Source organism: Globicephala melas, chromosome 2 (assembly GCF_963455315.2).
Source record: "Globicephala melas chromosome 2, mGloMel1.2, whole genome shotgun sequence".
Classification (NCBI taxonomy): domain Eukaryota; kingdom Metazoa; phylum Chordata; class Mammalia; order Artiodactyla; family Delphinidae; genus Globicephala; species Globicephala melas.
In genome coordinates, this window is record NC_083315.2 from 2,586,388 (window position 1) to 2,603,378 (window position 16,991).

General features: G+C 48.5%; 1 protein-coding gene across 26 annotated transcripts in view; it reads right to left on the minus strand.

Annotated features, from left to right (window-relative positions):
• The window catches only part of ZNF438 (zinc finger protein 438), a 498,265-nt gene that overhangs the window by 114,994 nt on the left and 366,280 nt on the right, over nt 1-16,991 (minus strand). For 10 of the 26 annotated variants that reach the window (XM_060291793.2, XM_060291789.2, XM_060291792.2 and 7 more), the window contains 3 exons: nt 11,498-11,581; nt 3,128-4,922; nt 462-1,811 (listed from right to left, as the gene is read on the minus strand). The exons of 12 other annotated variants lie outside the window; for them this stretch is intronic. In XM_060291793.2, the coding sequence (XP_060147776.1) occupies nt 1,193-1,811; nt 3,128-4,922; nt 11,498-11,581 (2,498 nt within the window). In that variant the 3' untranslated portion in view covers nt 462-1,192. Of the gene's footprint in view, nt 1-459; nt 1,812-3,127; nt 4,923-11,497; nt 11,582-16,991 lie in introns of those variants that run through there. 4 more of the 26 variants (XM_060291833.2, XM_060291841.2, XM_060291783.2 and 1 more) reach the window with 3 other exon arrangements.

The following is a 16,991-nucleotide window of genomic DNA, read 5'->3' on the forward strand; positions in this document are numbered from 1 at the left end:
AATGGCAACATTTCTGATTCGAGGTAATTTCCCAAGAATTTAACAGGCAATCATTTACTCCTGACTTTCAAAGAGGACCCGGGCTTGAAAGGCACAGTTGCATCTAAAATTGATCAGCCAGTGACAGCCCTCTGAAGTTACTGGGGAAGAGGAAAGGCCGCTGAGACACCTGACATCTGGGCTGAACTACCCAGTTCACTCTCCAGGTTGTAAATTTTCTGACTCAAAAGACTTTTTGAAAATAACTTTTTAACAAAAAAGGTGGTTTTTCTATTAGCTGAAGTACTAAGAAATGGCTGATGACTTTGACGGGAACACTACAGGTATCAGACTTATAGCATCTAAGCTTCAACGGATGTGCACTTAAGAAAATGAATTAAAAAAAATCAAAGTCCTGAAAACACGGACTTCCAGTTATGACAGATGAGAACCTTGTTTAAGGTGCTGCTCTACGGCATATTCAAACAAACTAGAGAATCTGATGAAGATCAACAATAGGCCAGGGTTGAGACAGAAATGATGTTGTCACCTGGACGTTTACCACATTTGTCGACCTACTTAAACAGAAAACATGTGAACAAAAGGACACATACACGCACACAGACAGGAAATAACTCAAACACGTGTTTTTACTAAAAACCGTACTTGAAGAATAGCCTATAATACTCTACATTTCAATCTGCAAATTTATCTTTTTATTGAATCTGAAATAAAGTCTCAGATACTAACAGGACATAGAATTTTAAAATAAAACTGCATTATGTTAGAAAAATATGCATCAAGGGCATATGTACATATATATGTGTGTGTGTGTGTATATATATATTTGTTTTGTTTTGTTTTTTTTGCGGTACACGGGCCTCTCACTGCTGTGGCCTCTCCCGTTGCGGAGCACAGGCTCCGGACGCGCAGGCTCAGCGGCCATGGCTCACGGGCCCAGCCGCTCCGCGGCATGTGGGATCTTCCCGGACTGGGGCACGAACCTGCGCCCCCTGCATCGACAGGCGGACTCTCAACCACTGCGCCACCAGGGAAGCCCCATACATATATATTTCATAATAAAATAAAACTGTACAAAACTCACTGTGCTCATTAAAGCTGATCCTAACCTGCTTGATTTTTGGTATTAAGCACCACCATGGAACAGAGGAAGCGGAGAGAAAACCTCCCCTTACCCCCCCGGCTCCCTGTCTCATTTTCCGGTCTCGCTGGAAGGTTCGATGACTCCCTGGCTGGAGAGCGTGCTGAGAACCGTCCAGAGTTTCAGAGGGTCCTCGCACTTGTGGCGCTCTTCCCAATGCAGGAGCAGCTCTTCCTTCCTTCCCAGCATCTGTGCACAAAGGACGCAGCGAAAGCCAGGCCGGGGCGGGGAGAGGGCAGCGTCGGGGCCGGGACCCTCGGGGCCCTGGGGGTGTCCTCCGGGCTCACTGGGTCCTGGCTGGGCTCCTTCACGTTTCGCAAGTATCTCCACCTCATTCTGATGACGGAGGTAGAGCTGCTTTTTCAGTCTGGGGACTGCACAGAGCTCCCCGTCCAAGGGACGGTGCTTAAGCTGCTTTCTTCTCTCAGGATGTTTCCAGAAAGGAGCAGCCTGTTGAACCAGTTCTCCCTGAGCTCCCCTGCTTCCTGGGGAGGGTGAGAGCTCCTCTTGCAACTGGCCCTGGATTTCCTCTCCATGAACGTAAAGCAGGTGGAACTTGATTTCAGCAAAAGACTGGGCAGTGATCTGACAGCGGCCACATCTGATCTGGAATTTGACCTCATCAGCCTGGTTTAGAAGGAGGTCTTCTTCCAGGCTGGACTTGGTCTCCCTGGAAAGGGGGGAAAGAGTCTGTATCAGATCTCATGGAAGAATACAAGCGGAACTTCTCCTTACAGCTCCTGGCCTTCGGGGATCTCAGACACACTCACCGAGGAGGGGCCGAAGGAGGGGCAAGCAGAGAGCGCGTGGGAGGCAGAGGCCACCGTGAAGGCCAAGGTCAGTGCTGCCTGGGGCCTCACACTTCCCACGCCCGCAGGGTCCACTTCGGAAGGAGGCTCCCCCGGGAGCCACCTGTTCTTCGGTTACCATGGCAACAGACGTGAGCACCAGGAGAGCGGCAGGAACTCGCTGGGTCCAGCTGAGGCGACTGTCCCCCCGCCCCCCAGGGCCCTCCTTCTCCCTGAGCACCCAGTGCAGGCTGGACACCTTAGCTAAAACTCAGCATGGACTCCGTTCAACAATTAAGAAGTGAGGTTTCTTTGGGGAGGCCGCTATGTACCTCAGGAAAAGGGGCAGAAATGCCTACAGAGACACAGAGAAACCCCCAGAAAGGCCGGGAGGAAACAGGACAGGCGTAACTTATTTTTAATGAATATGACAGACCAAGCTGAAATTGAACAGAAAGGATTTAGAACCATTAGGACAACTGGGAACGGTCAGGGGCCGAGGATCTCAAGTGCTGGAAAATGTTTAAGTTTCACGGTGCTGACGAGCATTCCCTTCAGCGCAACCTCCGCCCCATCACCTAGAGCAAGGTGGACAGACCAGGGCGTTTCCCTGGTTTACTCCAACTCTCAGACCCGCCTGGCAGTCTTTCAGATTACTCAGCTGGCTCGTTTACGGTGCTGGGAAGCAGCGCTGAACAGACAAGGACACAGGAGACGGTAAACCCCGCCTGACGGGGAAACAGGGCAAGTGCTGCGCCTCAGGACCGCACCCGGGGGCTGGTCCGTGCAGCAGAGCCGCGCTGAGTCCCCGCCACCTGCCACGCCGTGTTCTGGGCTAAATGGTGCTCTTTGGGTATACATTCTGTGGCCAAGAGTTTGGAGAACATTACTTCTCGGAAGCACCAGAACTATAGACACTAAGTTACTCTTTCATATTTCAGATGCAAAATTAATCTCTTGCCCAACTGTCCCCAGCGTCCCTCAAAGGGACCTCTGTGTCCTGGCTCGTAGAAGGCGGAGTCATCAAAAATCACTAATGATCAGAGACCAGAGAGGAATGTGGCCACTCTTCACAGAACAGGGGGAAGAGGCGGCAGCTCCCTTATGAAATCTTAACCTGGGGGAGGGTCTTCCAAACCCACCTTGCTGCATGTGGAATCTGGCCCTGACCTCAATTCCGAAGCATCCCCACACTCACCTGTCCACCGGTCCCTCCATCCCTCGGGCAGTCTGCTCCCTGGTCCTCAGCAAGTCCCCCGGCTGCGGCTGCGGCTCGCAGGGGGAGGGCTCGGTGCTGACGGCCACCCCGTGCACCTCTTTCAGGTGGCCGAAGTAGACTCTGACGTGGCCGAACACCTTGGCGCAGAATTCGCAGCACACGAGCCTCCTGGGCCGGGAGTCGCCGTGATGCAGCCGCACGTGTGCGCTCAGGCTGCCCGGCCGCACGTAGGCTTTGCGGCAGAGCCGGCAGCTGTAGGGCCGGCTGTCGCTGTGCGTGTTGGCGCGCTCGCGGAGGTGCTGCTTGGGCTGGAAGGCGTGCTCGCACACGTGGCATCCGTGCGAAGGCTTCTTGAGGCCGGAGACCCCATTTCTAAAGGCCGAGCCGGGCTTCGGGGAGGGGCCGTCGTCCTGCCTGCAGCCCAGATGCTTGGGGGCGGCGAGGGAGTGATTGAACGCCGCGTGCTCCCGGCTGCCGGGCGCCGGGGGCTGTAGCGTGGCCGCGGGCGAGGCCAGGGGAGCCAGGGCCGGCAGGACCAGGACGGGCTTGGGCATGATGCTGCGGTATTTTTTCACAGCCCCAGGTTTTTGGTCCCTGGATTCCTGGGGCTCGGCTTTGGCTCTTCCTTTGCCATCTTTACACTTATTACTGACACATTTCCTCCTTTTACTCTGAAATGTCAGAAGTTCATCCGGGACCTTCCGTTTTCTTCCTCTTCTCTTGGCTGCCCCGCCGTTCGGTTTTGTTTTGTGGTTGAGGTCGGCTTTGGTGGCCGGACAGTAGGCCCTGTCGCAGGGGCTCTGCCACGACGCCTGTGGGGCAGGTGCCCTGTCGGCCACCTGGGGGGCCGAACAGAAGCCCTCCGGGATGGACGAGCTCTTATCACCGGCTGCCCTGAGCCCAGGGAGAGAAGCATGCGCAGCGTTCACAGCTGCTCCGCCTTCGTAAACTTGCGACGCCCTCGCTCTTGAGTAGGGCGGGATGGGCAGTTTACCTCTGGGGATGGAAGGGACCACCTGAACCGCGTTTCCAGTAACGCCTGGCGACAAATGGGTCGCGGCCCTGCCAGGGTCGACCTGTTCTCTAAGTTCTCCCCTGGCGACAGCAGGCTTCCTGGAGGGCTTCTTGCCTGCAACGCCTGCTCTCCCTGAACTCTTCGGGAGGCCCCGCTCGGCAGAGGGCTCCTCCGGTGTGGACAGCGCTGGGGCGGCGGGAGGGTCCCGACCTCCGTGGTCGCTGGTCCCTGGGGGCCCAGGGTCTCCACGGCCACCCCCACTGGTCAGCGAGGCCGGGGCCTGGCCGGGTGCCAGCGCCGGCTTGGGTGGGCTGGGCTTGTGCGGGGCCTCGGGGTGCTCAGGCAGGGGAGGGGCCGCTTGGGTTTGGGCGGGAGCTTGGCTACAGCCCCTGTCGGAGGAGCTGCACCCCGGTTTCTTTCTGGCTCCTTTGCTATGTCCTGGGCGTTGGTACCGGGGGATGGGCAGCTTCAGGTTCTTGGGCAGAGGCAGTCTGGGTTTCTGGAGTGGCTGAGCCGAGGCGACGTGTGGCAGAGCGACGAGAGAGAAGGTCCCTTCCTGGCCGGCCACCTGCATCAGCGCGTAATTCTGGGGGGGCATCCCCAGGGCCTTCGAGCCGAGGGAGGGGCCTGGATGCGCGTGGTCAGAGAGGGAGGGCGCCAGGACTCGGGGCGCAAGTTTTGGAGCGATGGTTCTAAACTGACTCTTACCCTGCAGACCCTTCCCACCCTGAATCGTTCCAGGAGGGCTGTTTGATTCACCTGCAAGGACAATGCAGCATAAAAAGTCACGCTGGTGTCACATAAGCATCTTACCATTCCCTCTGCCTGGAAGCATCCCTAGACCCAGCCCTGCCCTTGGGGGCAAACCCCGTGTTCCTCAAGACCCAGCCTGAAGGTCAGCTCCTGCCCACCCTCCCAGGACTGATGATTCACCACTTTCCACGGTAATTTATCTGTTTATGCATCTCTACGACTAAACACAGAGCTTCCTGAGAGCTGGGGCTTCCCCCTCCTTGTATTCCACAAGTCTGTCCTCTCCACTGGCCTAATTCCGCCAGGGCGACCCCACCCCTCCCCCAAGCTCCCGGGCTGCCCACCCTCTGGCACGTTCTGCCTTGTACTCTATTTCTTTCATATAAATGTCTTGCTTTCCCTATTAAGCTCTGTGAGCGTGAAGCCCGTATTGGATCTGCCTTGCTATTTCCCACTGTATCTTTGGTACGAAACAAATGTTTCTTGTATCAAACTTCTTTTCCACTCAATTTCAGGATACACAGTTTGACCCACTGGCAGCCAATTCGTTCTGCACAGTGGATGCATTCCAGCCTGAATGCTGGCTTGGTGGCTGTTTTCCCGTGTGACTTGTGGATTTCTTCTCATACCTTCCAAACTGTTTATGTGTGCTTTTGCAATTAAATCACCAGTATTAAAAAAGCTGACGTGACACCTTACAAGCATGTTGGAAGAAAAACAAAAAGATACACAGTGATAAGATACAGAGACAACATAAAAAATACATGAATCACACAAAAAGCCCCTTCCAGGACACCAAGAGGAACAACTTTAACTGACAGACTAACACTTCACATTCCCCAGATTTATTAGGCTGACGGAAGAGCAGTGATTACTGCTCTGAGGAACAATTAAGGAAACAGTTCTTGCTTCTCAGGGCTGATTCACTGACTTGATCCCCTGAGGCCTCAAGCTCCGAAGGCCTGGCTGCAGAGGAGCTTCCCATTTCTAAGTACCTCGTGCTCGTCAAGCTTCACTTCGACGCGCGTTTACCAGGTACCTACACTATTCTAGACAGTGGATGTGGCAGGCCTGTGAGTCCTCTTCTGAAACTACTGCGGCCAGATGTATTTTGGAATTTACACTTTCAAATTTTAGGAAAGTAGTAAGATGCTCACGCCAGATGTTACCTAACACCCAGCAGAGTCTGCAGAGTACCCCTAGTTAAACCTAGTACCACCTCTGGAGCAACACATGAGTCTTCACAAGGGGGAACCTAGTACCTAGTACCTCGTACCACCTCTGGAGTAACACGTGAGTCTTCACAAGGGGGAAGAACATGAAGGTTTTTAAAGGGTCTTATCTCAGTTCAGGCTTTGCCTCTGAATGAGCTTTGGTACCCAACGTTTGATAACATTTTCTGTTTTCAGAGCCTGTTAGGTTTTGGAGTCATAGGAAGAGGACTGAAGAACTATTTCTTTAGGGGCCACCAAGGATCTAAAGATGAATGGATACAATTTCTGCCTTAGGTAGCTGGCAATCTGGTAAAGCAGACAAATAAACATTAAAAAAAAATCAACCTTGATTTTCATGTCTACAGTTAGTGAAGTGGCAATTTTAGCAGAAAATTGATGTTTTCAGCAAAAACGACACTCTGCGAGTAACAAATAGTAGCACAGTAGGAATAAGGTTGAAATATATCCTGACGGACCAGTTTACTTTGGTAGCTTACATTAGAGGAAGAGGGAAAAGAGTCGTGTTACGGTCTGGGGGCATCAGACAAGGATAATTATGTCATCTGTTGTTTTTCCTTTTTGGCTTTGCTACCATGAAGTTCACGGGTAAACTGACTGGTCGATCACCTCACAACAGTCACCCAAATTGATATGCTACCTTTGCCTCATCTCCCTGCATAATTTAATTCATTTTTCACTTCTACGTTCACAGCCTTTAAATTTAAACGTCTTTCATGTTAAGCCTCATCTCATCTTTCTGCAAGAAGTACTGACGTAAGTTGTACGTATTGATAAATATACTAACTCAGAACTGGTGAAAGTCTGCAGAGAGCTTAAAAGTATTGAAAGCTTTTGGCTGCCTAGGGACAAGGCTTATTAAATAATTCCACTAACAATCACAACGGTCTTTGCATCTACACAACCTATCGGGGGTGAGGGAGGGAAAAAAGAAGAAACATTGGGTGATTTCTGTCTAGGCCATACTCCTAAGTGATCGAGCACACAATATTTATAGCGAGAAGAGCTGGAAGAAAGGCTATGCTGGCCTTAATTAGCCGCAGGTCCTCTTGAAATAGTACGTGACAGTAACGCATCGCAGCACAAGACACGTCACTTGTCTTGCTCAAGTCTGTGCGGTCGGCTCTTCGTCCCCGAGCCAGAGCCCAAGTCCTCGCAGGGGCCTCCAGGGCCTGGCGCCCTCGGCTCCTGGGAGCCCTCTGACCCGCACCGCCTCCAGGCACGCCAACCGCCCCCCCGGGGCTGGTCCTCGCCTGCGCTCTCACCACCCTGACTGCTTCCCTAGGTGACCGCCGGTACCTGCTGCAGCATTCCCTTCAAGTTTTGTTCAAACGGCCTCTTCGTGATGAACTCTTCCCTGAGCGCCTCAGTAACCTGTACCCCATTCTGAGCTCCCTGCCCCGCCTTCCTGTTTTAATTTTCTCCCGTACACGTGCTCACGGACTTCATTATGGTCCGCAGCCCCCCCACCCCTGGAGTGAATTTCTCGAGGGAGGGGAGTTTATCTGCCTCTTCAGGGCCTGGAACAGGGTTAGGCATGGGCTCAGAAATCTGATAATTATTTGTTTAATTTGTAAGTGGTATTTGTGATAAAGTGACCAGTGGCTGAAAGAAAAAAAAAAAAACATAACTTAAAAGCAAGCTTGAACAATGCCAAATTACTTTGAAAATTTGCCCACTGCCAGCATAAGGAAATGGGTTTGCACCATGATTTAAAAACAAACAAACAAACGAAAAACCAAACCAAACAACAACAAAACCTTTTGAGATAAAGGGGAGAGGTGAGGCCAACTGACGAACCACCTGAGGAACTAACAAGAGAGACAGTAAGTGACGCTGTTGGGACGTGAACCCCACAAATAGTGGCAGAAACAAGCAAGCTCTGGAGTAGACGTCGCTTTAAAGAAAACAGACATGCGAGGAGGGAAAAAGACGGGGATTAGAGTGAAGAGAGGAGGAACAGCTAGAAGCAGAAAACTGACCCTCAGAGGCAGAGAATGGCGACGCCCGCACAATGAGGAGCAGAGATAACAAAGAAGAGAAGATGCAGCTGAAGCAACGAGCGGTGGTCAAGGTCACGTCAAGGTCCCCAAAGACTTCCACTGGGAAGGGGCTTCCTAGGTTTTATGACCAAGTGTAAGGAAGCAACCTTCTGACAGTTAAGGTTTCCAGCAATGAAACCAACTATCTTTACTGAGCCATTCCAAAGGCGAGGGAGGGAGCTAATTACGATACATGTAAAGTGGATGTGCTTCGGCCTTCCTTGGTGGCCGATGCAGGGGACACGGGTTCGTGCCCCGGTCCGGGAGGATCCTACATGCCGCGGAGCAGCTGGGCCCGTGAGCCGTGGCCGCTGAGCCTGCGCGTCCGGAGCCTGTGCTCCGCAACGGGAGAGGCCACAGCAGTGAGAGGCCCGCGTACCGCAAAAAAAAAAAAAAGTGGATGTGCTTCAACTGATCTTCAAGAGTTCGTCCATTACAGTGGAAATAAAATCACACACAAAGAGCAATGGCAGTCAAAAGAAAAGGAGGCCGACCGTGGTCCAGGAGCACAGGAAACTCTTTAGGGTAACCAGCTGTCCCGGCAACAGAGAACACTGATCGGTGAGCAGCCTGGTGGCCTGAGACCACAGGGCCCTGGGTGAGAAGTACGGGGCCCGCCGCACAGAGTCATCCTTCAGTTCCCTGCAATTCAAAGAAGTGGGTGCTGGCGTAGAAGAGCGTATCAACTGGCTTCATGATCACTAACCACAAGCTAGTCACGAGAAGTCTGTGGGGTGAAAAGACAAGGCCTTGCACAGTAAGCTAACTTGCTCATGCCTGCCCGGATCTGTTGGGGATTACATACAAGGGTGGGGTCTTCACGAAGGTGGTGCTGAGTCCCACCTCCCAGAATCATTAATGATGCAGTGATAGGGAATGAAACGATGCATCAGAAGAAAAGCAAGGCAGGAGAAAGACGGCGAGGCCACAAAAATAGAAGGAAAGAAGAACCCCTAGGAATTACTAAAACGTCCAGCAACAGGGTACTAATACTCATCCAACCATACAACGGAATACTATGCCACAGTGGAAGAGAAGAATGAGTTAGACTGACATGGAATACTCTCCAAGATGTGAGGTTTATCGTATGCTATCACTTGGATTTAAAAAAAAAAGCAGTGAGAAACACACACAGATCTACTCCTGTATACACACAGAATCTCTCTCAAAGGAAACTAAAGAAACTGGCCTTAGTGTGGCCTTCGGGGTGGAGCCACCGGGGGAAGTACAGGTCGGGGTGGGATGCATGTGTATCTCCCACTGAATGCTCTCGGGGCCTGGCACACAGGAGGTACTTACAAATATTTTTTGAATGAATGAAAGGAAAACGAAAGTTTCCCTTTTGGATCCGTTTTGCAAAAGGTTATCCGTGGGGATATCTGTGATGGGTAAGTGTGCGTCCGTACGTAAATGACTGTGTCCAGATGACACCTTGAGAGCATCTCGGGTTTTTACTTTCCTTGCCTACTTAATGATAAGAATTGCTAATGATAAGGGAAGTAATCGAATCGTCTGACAGGCAGTTCATCACTACCCCCCAAGGTTCAGCCCTGAGAAGCATCAGAGCTCATCCCCGAAGCACAACCGCAGTCCTGAGAACCGTTCCTCCCAACACTGGCTCTTTAAAATAAAACAGGGCCGTCTGCAATAAAGGTCAGTTATGCTACAATAACTACAGGGGTTTTCTTTTCTTTTTCTTTTTAAAGAGGTTTGATCAATAGGAGTGTTTAGAGAAACTGCAAATGCCATTAAGTTTTTTAAAACACTGAGCTGTCTGATTGTGGGAAGGCTTTCTTGGCCACGTAGTTGCAACAGTGGTTTATTCCACGACACATTTACAAGGCCTCTGCCAGATGGTGTGATCTAAACCCCGTCACCTGTCACCTACTAACTTACAGATTTCACAGAACTGTGCACTAAATGGTAAGTCGAAATTTCTACTGACATTCATCATTTCTGGAAATCCTGCGGAATTACCCGTAACACAGTTAGACCCACAGGACTCTGAGGCACTAAACATGGACTTTTCTAAACTGAAAACATAAAAGCCTCACTCAGTAAAATTAATTTTTGCACAGTTCTACAATGCAAATACTTAGTATTAGGATTTTAAATGTGGACTGTTTTTAATATGTTAAGCATACTGAACAATTATTTTGAAGAGTGACATTTACAGTTGGTGAGAATTTGATCTAACTGTGGATTAAAGGAAAACGAGGAGGCAATGAGTCCTTATTATGGTCTAGAATCTATGCTGGTCTTTTAATTGAATCCTTATGCAAACTCTGCAAATAAACATTATTGTCCCCTTTTACAGATGAGGCAAAAAGAGGCTTGAGGAAGTTAATTACATGCCCAAATCCACACAACCCAGGTCCGTCCCATTCCAATGCAAAGCAGTGACCTTCCTTCCTCTCCTTCATCCTCCCCTCAAAAGGGGGAAAATTCTTTACAAAATTGCCCTAATTAGCTCCAAAATATAATTTTTATCTCTGGATTTTAAGGAGGAGAAAAAAATTTGAAATAGCAATGGCTTGTCATATCTCCAAACTTCAATTACCATCAAATGATTCTTTCCAACAGCCCACTTATTAGAGAACTGATGAAAAGGTAATAGTCACCTGAAGGTAAAAGCAGATATTCAAAGCTGAGTTTCCCACTTCCTATCCACAGGGTTCTGACAAACCCAGAAAGGCGGCCAGGTATCTGTCCGGAGAAAGCACCGTGTGCGTCCCCCTCCATCTCCTCCAGAGCCCGGGGCTGGTGCGTGTCAGCTGCCCTGCCAGGCGGCGGATGGAAGCCGAGGGCCCAGTGGCACCGCGCGCCCGCATCTGAGCCAGCCCCCTCTAACTGTGCCACAACGTGGCCCCGCACACCGTGTTAAGAGACAGGAACACGGGGCGGGTGACTGTCCAAGAGCCGCAAGCAGCTCACTTCCTGATTCCCACCGGCAGGAACCGAGGCCCGCAGCGCTGCTTCTGAACAGAGTTCTTCCCACCCGACCCTTGGCTGGTTCGGGCATGGCTGCCCCTCATTCCACCTGCGGGGACCCGAGGGCCCGCGAATGACTGAGTAGCGCCAGAATCTGACTAAGAGCTAACGATCTATGAGGAACGCAAAGCAAGCCAGAGGGATGCTTTGTTAAGCCCATCCTCCCGTTATTCTTTTTGCTGTTAATACTGCTCGGATTGTGAATGTTCAGGTGAGTCACACAGCTGAAACCCAGAAGGCCTTGCTAACTGGACCACATCAAGGTGAAAGCAGCAAATCACTTCGTTCGACACTCTAACTCCCATAGAACAAATACCTGTGCGCGCTGTCTTTCCAGGAGATGCCGACTTCTTCTGAGTCAGCTGTTTCTCAACAGGACTGGTGAGCAGGGAAACACCTCCTGCAAAAGGGCTTTAGTGAGCTACATAAACGTCTCAGGGCAAGAAATCTTCCACCACCGAGTTACAAATGGACCCCTTCTGTTTACACCTTATATTTCAATATCAGTTGGAACAGTTACATATCTGGGATGACAGTTGGTGAAGAAAACCTTTTCCTTAGTGGGATGAACGGAAAGACAAGGTTTCAACATCAGAACACGCAGTCAGCTGGAACGACTAAACTAGGACAGTGCAGAAAGTTCTTGCTTTTGGTCAAAATACCATGATTATGAAACTAGAGTGGTAAAGATCACAATGTTTCAACAGCAGGATAGTTAAAAGCAAGGGACTGGAATCACAAAGATATTCTTATTTTTATACCATAATTTCAAAAGTAGATTTGCTGTATATATATATAGAACAGACATCTTTAAAGAATGTGCAAACTGCATTTTAAAAAATGAAATAATGGTTGCACTGCTTTGTGGTAGAGTTGTACAGATATTTTATCTTCACAACTCACACTGATTTAGGACATTTTTGTTTTTTTCTGGTCTTTCTGCACCTCAGCTTTTATGTCAAACAGTTCATGATTTGTAAGTACAAACGTACAGCACCGCGTATCTCTTTGTTACGTGGATAATTATTCCCTAAAACTCCTGCTTGCTGAATCTTTACCGTTCCTCACTTCCTCAATCAAGGTACATCTTACCTTAACACAGAGACCACCTATGATACTGACACTTGGAAGAAAATAAAGAGAAAGAAAAGGAAGGACCAGGCACTGCTGGCACCAAGGTCCCGGGCTTGTGGGAGTTATTCCCATGGGGCTGACCAGTCCGGACCTCCGTGAGCTAACCCCCACATACTGTACAGATTCTGAGGTACAAAACCACGACGGCCTCGGAGTGTGAAAGCTGTGGGACCAATTTGGACTCCTTTCCCTTTGAATTCTGCCTGGCTTCTCCTCCATCAATATCTTTATTGTTCTTTGGATGACAACTACAGACATGGCTGAAGGAAACACTCACTCTCGTCCACAGGTTAGGAACATGTAAGCGTTAACTCCCCATTTTCTCCAAGGGGATGGAGTGATGACACAGTCCACCTGCGTTCTCTTTTCCCCGAGGCTCTGCACGTACATAGGTATGTGTACTTAGGTAAATACTCCTGGTCCTGGAGTTGGCTTCCTGCCTGATCATCCCTGGATACTCCCGGCATGCCGTGCGTCTTTCCACAGCGCTTACCCCGCCTGGTTCCCCTACTTCCCCCATGCTTTCCACTCCCACTGCCTGCTGCCTGGTGCTGGAGAAATCCAACCACTGTGAACACTGGACAACATCATAAATGTCAGGTTTCCAGTCTGAGGCTGCAGACTGGTTCCACAGTCAGCTTCTTGTCCTAGCAGACTCCCTGCAGTCCCTCACTGGGACCAGCCCAGGTTTCTCCCACTGCTTGTCTGAGGCCCCACCCCTCTGCCCCACCCTACCCTTCCCCCATGGCTCTCTCTCTTGTCAGTGATTTTTGGCATTGACCTTGCAATGAACTGAGTATTTGTGCCTTCCCTCCCCACCCCCAAATTCACATATTGAAATGCTAACCTCCAGTGTAATGGTATTAGGAGTTAATCAGGTCACGAGGGTGGAGCCCTCATGAGTGGGATTGGTGCCCTTATAAGAGGGACCCCAGAGACTTCTCTTCCTCTCTCTCTGCTACAGGAGCGTACACTGAGAAGATGGCAGCCTGCCGCCCAGAAGAGGGCTCTCACCAGAACCTGACCACGCTGGCACCTGATCTTGGACTTTCAGCCTCTAAACTTGAGAAATAAATTTCTGTTGTTTGGAAGCCACTCGGTCCATGGTACTTTGTTTTAGCAGCTTCAACTGACTGACACTTGGTGCGGAAGAGAGAGGTCACTGGCCCTGCTTCCTACTTCTAAACTCTCCTCTTTAATTATACAACACAAATATGGTTACTTTTTCCTGGGGTGGGGTCAGGAGGGCGAGGCCCTATTGCTCTAAATATATACCATATGCCCCGAGTCCTAAAGCACGAAAAGGTAAGAAGATGTGTATCTCAGAATCAGGAAATGGGGGGTTCCCAACACCTGCTGCACCCACACTTGTCTCCAGGCCCCTCCGCTGCCTCTGGGCTCCTACACCATCAGCGAGCCCCGGGCGTTCAGGAGGCCTTCCGGACCATCCCACCTGAAGGCTGTGCTCCACCCCAGGCGCTCAACTGTTTTCTTTAATTGTCCTTCACAGCACTTATGTTTATAATGACATTATATCACCTGTCTCCTCCCACTAGAATGTAAGCTCCAAGGAAGCAGGGGCTGGCTTTGTTCACTGCCAGGACCTTGGTCCCTAGTCCCTGTCTGGTACGTGGCCATCAGGCAATACGTTATTCACTAAATGAGTGACCTGATAGCTCTCGGCTGTATTGTCTTGCTTTCTCCTGTGCTTTTGCTGGACAAGAAACTATACAAACAAACCCAACAACCATAAATAATCCTTGGGCTTTCTCTCCTCTTCAAGCTACTGCCCTACCTCCTTTCTTTTCTTTGTGAGAAAATTTACCATAGGTAGAGTATATGCTCCCCGTTTCTACTTATTAACTCTATCTTTCCTCATCCTAAACCCTTAAACCCCCTTGTGAAGGACTAAAATGTCCCTCCGTCAAGAGTCAGATTCGGTGCTTAAGCTATGATCTCATTTCATCCTCCACCCGCTCTTGGTAGTAACATCTCTGGGCCACGGATGCAGGAACTGAAACTTCCTGGCGAGGTCACAAGCTGGTAGGTGAGAGATGGGTGTGAACCCACTCTGGCCCCAAAGCTGCTCTCCTTCCGTTCCAACACACCGAACTTAAGGAAGGGGTTTGGCGATGACTCTGTTTATATTGTCGGTCTCCTCCAGTGGCTGTGAGTGCCACACCAACCATCTCGACGCTGGGAAAATGAAGATCCTTTTGACTAACCTTTTCCAACCAGAGTGTAACCCTCAGGAGAGAGCGCACGCTTCCTTTTCCTAACAGGAGTCTACAGCATGGCTACTGGAGACTTACAGGAAGTTTAAGATTTTAAGGAAATTAACACAGAGGGAGTCCCTTCACAGTGCCCTAGTGCTTAAAAGCCAGGCTTCTTCCATGGTGGCCTTCCTCTTCTTTTTTTTTTAAATTTTTTTATTGAAATACAGTTTATTTACAATGTTGTGTTAGTTTCAGGTGTACAGCAAAGTGATTCAGTTATACGTATACATGTATATCTATTCTCTTTTAGATTCTTTTCTGTTATAGGTGGTTATAGGTTATTGAGGAGAGTTCCCTGTGCTATACAGTAGGTACTTGTTGGTTTTATATATAGTCGTGTGTATATTTTAATCCCAAACTCCACGGTGTCCTTTCACAGAGCTTCTGATGAACAAACCCTCTAGGCCCATGTCAAAATGTAACTTTTTTAAAGCATCAATTACACAATCAATTTAATAACACTTTTAGGTACCGACTTAAAGAGGTTTTTTATGATGAGCAAAAATGAAAGGAAAAAAATCATTACTAAGGTCTTTTATAATTTCAGTTATAATATAAATTTCCCAGATTTTTTTCAAATCCTATTGCTCTTGCTTCTAAAACTGAGGTCAATGAAGAACATTAGGACTGAATGAAGAAGTCTGAAAATGCTGAAAGAATTTCTCAATTCCTCACGTGGTAAGTCCTGCCCCTTCAGTCACCTTGACAGAGCATCTGAGAATTTCCCTTTTTTGGATGGTGAGGGGGAAGCTCCTCGGGGTAAACAAGACGAGTTGCATTACATGCAAGAATGAGAACAGAGGCCTGGCTTTGGTTCTTTCACTTACTACTGGAGTGAGCCCGCGCGAGATCATAACCTTTCCTGGTCTTAAGTTTCTCTTTTTACCAAGGGAGGATTAGACTAGAGCACGGTTTCTCAAAGTATGGTCTGCCAACCTGGGGAGGGTCCTCACACTCTCTTTTCATACTCGTAATAAGATGTCACTTGCCCTTTTCTACGCTGCTGGCCTCTGCACATGTTGCATTGATGGAGCAAAGGACGTAATTGGATAAAAGTGAACTCAGGCAGTGACAGCAAACTGTCCAAGCAGCCACATCCTTTGCCACCATACTCCCTCAGCAGAACAAAAACGCAGGATAAAATTTCAGTTTTCTTAAACCTTGATCCTTACGGGCCTTTTAAAAATTCTGTACGATGACACGGTTCATTCCCCCCAGAGCACTTCCGCTGCTCATTGAGGCATGACGGTGGCCACGAGGAACAGTGCTCATGTGATGGTCTGAAGCTGAACTAGCTGCTCTTCATGGAATAACCATCTTGACTTGAAAGAACATCTGACAGACATATGTTGAGAGAACATATTCAGACCTGGGTACCTCGCAGACATTTTCTCAGACGTGAATGAACGAGCCTTGTCACATCTAGCAGTACCCATGGCCAGTGATAAAAATCATGCTTTCGAGCAGCATCAGAATGTTGGACAACTTGAATCCATCACCAGGATATTGAAGCTTCCCTAGACTTAGTGATTTTTCAGGTAAGACTACTGGTTATTTTAACAAATATGATTTTTAAAATATTGTATAAAATGACATATATAGAAGATCTGCGTAACTCAGTGAACTGTTTTCTAATACACATTGCACGATGGACCTAAATGTAACAGAATACAAGAAGTACACTGACACGGTTTCAAATTTCACATTACAACTAAACTTTAAGCTGCTACCTGACTCGTTTAAACTCAGGTATAGTTATCTGACACATTTTGGTGTAGTAGCAAAGAAAATTATCCACAATTATCTGAAAAGGCTATTAAAATACTCCCTCCCTTTCCAGTTACTGTAAAGCTGGATTTTCTTCAAATACTTCAACATAAACAATATAGCACAACATACTGAATGCAGGACCAGATAGGAGACTCCTACCATTTTCAGTGAAGCCAGACTTTAAAGACTTGCAAAAAACATAAATCAATGCTAGTCTTCTCACTAATTTTTTTGCTTTGGAAAATATAGCCAATTACACAAAATATGTTATTTATGTTAAGCTGTAGTGAGATTACTGTTATTTTAAAATGAATTCACAAATACATATTTTTTCAGTTTATAATCTCAAATATGGTAAATCCCATTTGACATTACTGACATAAAAAAATATTCTTTGAGTCCTCCATAGTTTTTAAGAGCGTAAAGGGGCCTGAAACTAAAATGTTTGAGAACTGCCGACTACATGAAATCTAGTTCAAGCTCTTTCAAGATTCTGATTTCTTGTGTGTGTATGTGAATGAGAATAGAAAATAAAATCTGGAAATGTCTTGCTTTTGGTTGATAAGTTTTTGTTTCCTTCACGCTTTTCCCTTGTGAGAATATAATACGGCAGATCCATGAGACAGAGTT